Here is a 7,940-nt window from a genome sequence, read left to right as displayed (position 1 = left end):
TGTTTTTCTTATTATATAAAAGTAACAAATAAAAATAAAAATCTATTTTAAGACTAATAACAAGTAAAAAGTGAATTGGGCATATATTTTTTTAACGATATCAACTTAATAAATTGATTATATAATAGAAAAAAAAGTTGTCTCTTTTTAATTTATTAAAAATAATAAATAAAAGAGATAAATTAAATTAAAAATATTTGACGAGTAAATAAAGAGGGAGGGCGTTGCATATTTACCGTCTGCCTACTTAAGGCCCTAGTGTAGCGCTAGACAGAAAATTGGATAAAATAATGAATTGTAACCTAAGTTGGTTGTTTCAAAAATTATTTTCTTTAACGAAAATATTTTGCTACTTTCGTTTATTTTTTATTATTATAATATTTTTTTTAGAGTTCGACGATAATAATTTTGATTAATATTTTATAATTTATTTTAATCATATTGATACAAAAGAAATGGAATTTATAGTATTTTTCACATAATTTTTTAATATCCAAATTTTATTTTTTGAAATATCAAATTAATTTAATTTAATTTAAATTTAAAAATTAATCAAATTAACTTTTAAAATACATAATATAATAATTAAAAATGGACAAATAAAGTATCTTAATTAAAACAAAGAATTATAATTTTAGCAAATTTACCATGCTTTGTCAACAAAACATTCTAAATCTTGGACAGACGTGCCGTGCAACCTCACAATTTAATTTTTCATTTAATGGAAAAAAAGGAAATAATAATAGTATAAATAACAGTACATAATAATCTAATAAATTCGAGGAAGGATTTGGGCTCCAAATGTTGATTTTGCGAACAATAGTAGCATGTGTTCATCAGTCTTCTGCACGGATTAATTTGTCATCGAATGTAATTCAAATTGACCCATAAAACATATTATATAATTAATTTGAGCGCGTTACACATTAAAGTGACACATGAATAAGGCCATATATATCCTAACCACAACGTCAATCTTTGCAAGCAGAAAATTACTTTGAGACTGGTCATTGGATTTCAAGTTTGGGTGGCTGATTGAAATACACACTAGTCCTTATTATTATTTTCTAATTTGTGTTATTTGGAGTTTTAAACATTTCTTATAATTAAGTGTGTTCTTTTTCACCAAGAGAATGTGTTTGAATGAATCAAATTAATTAGAAAGTCAAACAATTGTGATAGAATAAGAGCTCAAATTAGAACTATGATTAGCACGAATAATCGTGAAACTAAAAGTAATTGCTTGAATAATCACGGAATCTTTATGATTTGTTTCCCACATTGAATTTATACTTTATGAAATATTGAGCAACTTGTAAGCATGAATGATATCCTTTACTCATTACTGTTGATATATCATTAGGACATTTCATATAGCTAAATAAGAAATAAGTTATCAATATATTAATTTTCTTTTTATAATTTACAGTATGTTTGGAAATAAAGGTTCAACATGGTCAAGTAAGCTAATCATCATTGCTTATGACATTTTCAACATCTTCTAACCCACAATTATTTGAAATTTCTCTAATTGATTTTTTTCTCCTCTATCATTCATTTCTCTTCTATTATTTTTCCAATGGAGGTGTGGGATAGGTACTTGATACAGGAAATACAGAGTCATTTGGTTGAGAGACATGTTAGGATGGTATCAATAATGTGGAGATTGCAATTTAGGGGATGAAATTATACAAGAATTGAAATGTAGGAATCCATATAAGAATGGTAATGTGAATTTCATCTTTTTTGGTATAGCGTATATAATTTCTAAAAGAATTTCCTTTAACACATTGAGAGTTATTTCGGGCATTTTAATAATCAATTTATGTATTATTATTAATCCTTATATTCTTATTCCACACATTTTCTCGCATGAAATAATTCAGAAATTCTTGCACGCTATTAAATAGGAACAAAACGAAGAACTGAGTCGGTCCATAAAAATTGAGTAGAAGTCAACCCGGTTCATCAATTTTCTCAAAATAATTTTTACGCCAAACCGACGAATATCCTTTTTTAGCTCAAATATATTTTTGAGATGTACTCAATCGGTTAGATACACAACATATTTTGTATGAAAAGTAATTAAATAAAATTTACGGGCTAAATCGATTTAGGTAAAAAATAATTAGGTTCCATCAAATCTCTTCTTTTTTTTATGGTTAAGTCAACGAAAAAAAAGAGAGTAAATGAATCGAATATAAACTTAATAGAAAATCTCAATGATAAAATACAAACACTAGAGCAAGAAAGAATAGGATCCAAAAATTAATAGCACTTAATGGCGGAAATATGTATTACAAGTGAAAATGAGAAATCGTTTGTTCCATTGAAGGGTTTATCTATAAACCAAAAAACTTACGGAGAAGGATAGGAAGACTATTTTTGAACGTACTAAAATAATGTCACGTGTCTAAGATTTGATTCTGAACTCGATACTTGGAGAACGAGCAAGCAACCGGCTAATGGTGAGCTAAACTCGGGGGAGAGTTGGTAAAAGGTGCCCGGAAAAGTACTTACACAAACCTGGATTTTCACATCTTCCATTATTCAAATCAACAATAAAATTTAAAATTCGCAACAACTATAAAACAGAATTACATTATAGATGCACAAAACGAAATAATTAACCAATAAAACTAAGATTCTTTTCGACTGTTTGCAATTCTAAAATAATTTTCAGAATTTAAGATTTCCAAATAATGAATTCAAACCCAAACCAGCACCAGTATTAAATAGACCAGCACCCATTGTATTTTGGTATAAATTTGGGATTTGTCCTTGTCCCGCCGCACCACCACCAGCAAAGCCTCCATAACTCATAAGTGTTTGGTTAAATTGATGATTTATTGCTTGGTTATTCAGAGAACTAGCAGCTATCATATGGCTTAGTTGTTGATTCTGCCTATAAGTAGCACCTGAGATCATTTCCGCCATCATTTTATCCTGATCTTCTCTTTGCTTTCGCAGAATTTCAGGGAACGACATTTCGTTGTTCTGACTTGCCCCGAATTGCGTTGCAGCAGCAGCAGTTCCGTTGTTATTCCCTGGATTTGTACGGCCTAACAGTTGGTTTAGTCGTTGAGTCTCATGATTAACGCCGCCCATGATCATTTCTGCCATCAATTTATCCTCATCTTCTCTTTGCTTTCACATAGTTTCCAAGGACGATATTTCGTTTTTAATCTCCTCATTCATATGATCTACACCGGTAAGACATAAATTTAGGCGTTATTCTAAAACTTTCGAAATTTGAACTATGTCATATAAATTGAGACGAGCGAAGTAAAAAACACCTGGTACGGGTAAAAATTTATTACCTGCACAATGATGCTGATATTGCTGAGGAGCAGATTTAGAATTACTACTTGTTATTGGGTTCTGATGGAAATGACTTTGCAACTTTGTACAATTCAAATGAGCATCAAAACCACAAGTATGACATCTATAGAGCCATTGATTGGTTCCAATATGCTTGCAATATCACAACGGAATGATTTACTAGGGTAAGGAGATGAAAATTGAATATCAAGTTGGTGACGATGAGACCGGTGAGCGATATATTGTGGCAGAACTGCACATATGATATGAAGATCAATACTGTTGCAATGGTAAGAAAATCCATCCCCTGTTTCCCCACAGGCATCACACCGAAAATTCCCTTCGGGGTAAATGGGCTTTGGAAGCAGAGATAAAGCATGTTGTTTGTCAAATGGATGATTGATTTGCTGTGGCATTTGGGAACATTCAACATGGAGGAAAAAATTGCAAGATTTGCAAGTGTATACAGATCCATTAGCTTCAATTTTGCAGCCTGAACATAGGTGTGATGGAGCAAAATTTTGATGAGTAATTAGCTCTAAAGTGTGAGGATGACTAAAATGAGTTATTGTGGTATTGGATTGTTGAGGTTCTAACTTCGTCTTCCCCATCTCTACCACTCTTTTCTACTTTGGTGCACTTCAATATTTAATTAGAATAATTTTAATAAACTGTATTGTTAGTATATAATTTAATTTTTTAAAATAAATTGTAAGACTCATGATGTGTTTACGATTTGATGGGAAATTTGAATTCTAAATAGAACTTGTTTGGTGGTATGGTAACAAAGTCAAAGTCCATTTTAGTGATTTAACGCGGTTGAGGAAGAAAAAAAGTAAAATCCTACTACGTGAATTCATGAAGGAACATGCTTTAAGACTTTTAGAAATTAAAAATAGGGTTGACCGAATATAATTATTGATAAAGTATTTTTAAAAAAAATTAAAATAATTTAGGATGTCTATTCAATTTCCATGAAGCATGAAGAGTTCAATTAATTAGCTAATATATAGTATATACCATTATTATTATTATTATTTTGTAAATATGAACACCTTGGTGTATAAAATAATTGGGAAATTTGATAAAATAAAGCAATTAGTTGAAATGGACAAGATGTAAGCAGTATTTTCATCTTGGGACATTGAAAGCTGCGTCCTCAAAAGTTTTTGTGTAATCAATGTCATCGTAATATTTTAGATTCCTCAAATTTGGCACGTAATATAGACATTTCAAGATTAAAAAGATTAGTCCTATTTAGGGTGTGTGTTACTAAAAAGATAAGAAGAAAAAAAAAATCAGATATACAAAATATTTCATATTGATAGAGTTTGAAATTAACTCATACTTAAAAGATGTAATGTAATTATAAACTAATGATCTAATTGCTATCAAACGATTATGTCTCGCTATCTACAATACGATAACTTTGGGATACTTAATTGATAATAGCATAAAAACATTCATCCACAATTAAAAGCCCATTTGATTATTAGTTTAAGCGATTGAGTATATAATTATAAGCTAGTTCTTCTTTTCGGAGTGTTTAACTTGTATGGATAATTGGACATGTTAAACTTATATTAACGAAATCTATGTATGATAAATTAGACAAGTTTTATTAATCTAAATATGAAGAAATATTTTTTATAATTTACTTAATTCAAAAAAGAAAAAGTCTTGAAAGAATCCAAAACGAATGTCATTATATCATATGCTTGTCTTCACAATGATACACGCGACAACTTGTCAACTACATTTCATATCCTTGGAGTGTTCACATTGTTGACCTTTCAAAAAGAAATTAGAGCATGGTTAAGGGTAATTTGGTCATGTGAAATATTTTGATAATAGTATTGTTAGGAAATTATTATCAAACATGTTTCAAGATAGTTATAAACTTCACGACAAATAGGTAAATAATAAAAAAATAATGATTATACTATTTTTTGAGATTCAATTAAGTCGTAGAATAAATTTATTTTAAAAATATTTAAAGTTTTATCCACGAGTAAATGAAAGTATAATAATGATATTGTCTTTATTTGAAGATAGTTAAAATATTTTATATAAACAAATGAATGAATAATCATTACAAAAATCACAAAAAAAACACCTAAAATAAATTCGAAAATGGATTTAAGGATGCCAAGAGAGAATCCCAAATAAATTTCTCAGCTTCATGTTCAAGATTATCAACCATTTTGGTAATCCAAAAGCCTTAATTTTATATACTTTTGAGAGTTTCAAAATATTTAATTTGCTCGGAATGATAGAGTCCATGTTGTGTATATACTTTCGAGACTTACAAAGTATATAATTTATTGGGAATGGCCGTTTCAACTTTTGAAACACATTTCCTCTAGGAATATAAGTTTCATATAAATGAGAAAAATGATTTTCTTAATGAAAATAGGGAAAACAATATAATTAACAATATTTTTCAAGTTTATTATCTCGTCCCTATCCATCCAATCCCTCCAATTCCTGCCCCCGACCACTTCTGAACCTCCACTTTTCATATCGCATTTTGCCTCTATAATATTTTACTAGTTAACACTATAATTTAATTTGTATATGTCATATTAACTTATTTGTCAAGAAAATATTTTCTAGAAAAATATATTTTAGAAAAATAATTTACTTCATAGGCAACTTTCACATAGGATAGCCATGGCCCATGGGAGGAAAAAAGTTAAATGTCATATAAATGCGAGTTTGAAATTCAGTTGTAAATGTGCATTTTAGATTAATTAGAAACTAAGATGCCAAATGTGATAAATGACAGGATTAAAGCGAATAATATCTTAATAATATCATTTCAATTATATATCAAATACATCATAATCATTATCGAATATTCATAAATATTAGATCAAAGTAGATAATATTGTGATAATTTAACCTCAATTCTATCAGTTATTTAGGTTGTAATTGCTCTTCCTACGGTCATATTCATCATTATTGTCACTCCATCACTTACTTAACTAAATATAACTATATTTTCGACCGATATCCATTCATATCTAAATTGCAATATTCTAAACCTCTTTAATTAATTAGTATTATACCCAAAACAATGTTTCTCTTATATTTTATCATCTTTGCAAAATTCTAAAAAGTAAATTATCTTTTGGATCTAACTTTGTTAATTTCTTGAACCTGGAATTATCTTCCTACAGAAATTAATAAATATCAAACTAAAAAGAAATAGTCAAAAATTCAAAATACTTTTCAACTACCCTATCTAAAAGAAGACAAACTGAATTAAAACCAAGCTTGCCGTTTCTAATAGTACTTAATAGTAGTAAAAATTGAAATTAATAGTACTTTTCATATAGTTTATTAAATATTTTATTTTATTTAAAAAAATATTAAATATATAAAATATAATTTAACTAAAAATTAATCAAATTGACATTTGAAAAAAATACAACATGACAATTTAAAATAGACAAAGGAAGCACAAACTTAATTAACATATTTTCGAGTATAAGTTATGATTATAAGAATAATTTAAGGTTAATTATCTCAAACTTTAAGAACCTTTCCACTAGACATAAATAAGCTTGACTTTGTCAAACAAAATTGTCACTTTCATAGAAGTGCACTAGGAGTTGGGTCTTAACTATGCCAGTTCTTTGTCAAAAGGGAAGGAGGATTCACAAGAATCTAATTGAAAATGTATTATTTTTGGTCCCTTAATTGTTAATTTTTTTAATTTTAACCCCTATAATATTTTAATGAACATATTTAGCCTTCAATTAATATAATTGTATGAACTTCCCGGCAACAAGTTTTCAAAGCTCCAACCTCAAAATAATAAATGAAAGTACTAGCACTACTTTCTTATAGTAACATAAAAGACACTAACAAAAATTATGATGGAATGAATAAGATTTTTCTATTCTAAATTAGAAGTGCGATCAAGTTCAAATTGTTTCTTAGTATAAAAAAATTTTTAAACTTTACACAAAACAAATCTCGATTAGTCCAGGTAGAGAAAAAAACATGAAAGGTGATCCATTCATATTATTTTCCATTTAAAAGATTTATTAATTTAACAAAAATATTTTTAGTGTAAGGACTAAAAGCGCACAAATACATTAATTAAAGGTTTCACATATGTATTCTTAGTATCACAAGGACTAAAGTTGTCAATATGTTGATAACTAAGGGACAAAAAATGCAATTCTCCCGTATATTAAATACACAACATGAACGTTTGACTTTACAAATTACAACCAGATCACACGATGGAAATTCCTCCAACGGAAGAATTCAGCCATTTCACCCATCGCCACCCACTAATAAAAATCTCCGATATCCTCGATGAAGAAGATCAAGTCATTTGCTCGGGCTGTGAGCACGATCTCTCTAGCGGACCCGCTTACACGTGCACAAAATCAAACTGTAATTTTATCCTCCACGATTCTTGTTTCGATTTGCCTAGGCAAATTAAACACAAGTCTCATCCGAAACACACTTTAAGTCTCCGATTTTTTCCTCCTTACAACGACGGGGAATTCACGTGCGATGCATGTGGGAATTCGGGGCACGCATTTACGTTTCACTGCGATAAATGTAAGTTTGATCTTCATGTGGAGTGTGCTTCGTTG

General features: G+C 29.0%; 1 protein-coding gene across 1 annotated transcript; it reads right to left on the bottom strand.

The window, feature by feature from the left end:
• Nucleotides 1-2,395: 2,395 nt before the first annotated feature.
• LOC107030420 lies at nucleotides 2,396-4,036 on the bottom strand. The gene is given in 3 exon segments (XM_015231706.2): nucleotides 2,396-3,203; nucleotides 3,321-3,482; nucleotides 3,485-4,036. Coding segments are annotated over 3 exon segments (663 nt in total). The 5' UTR covers nucleotides 3,933-4,036; the 3' UTR covers nucleotides 2,396-3,150.
• Nucleotides 4,037-7,940: the final 3,904 nt, after the last annotated feature.

Source organism: Solanum pennellii, chromosome 1 (assembly GCF_001406875.1).
Source record: "Solanum pennellii chromosome 1, SPENNV200".
NCBI classification, from domain to species: Eukaryota; Viridiplantae; Streptophyta; class Magnoliopsida; order Solanales; family Solanaceae; genus Solanum; species Solanum pennellii.
This window is presented reverse-complemented; position numbering and strand designations above follow the sequence as displayed.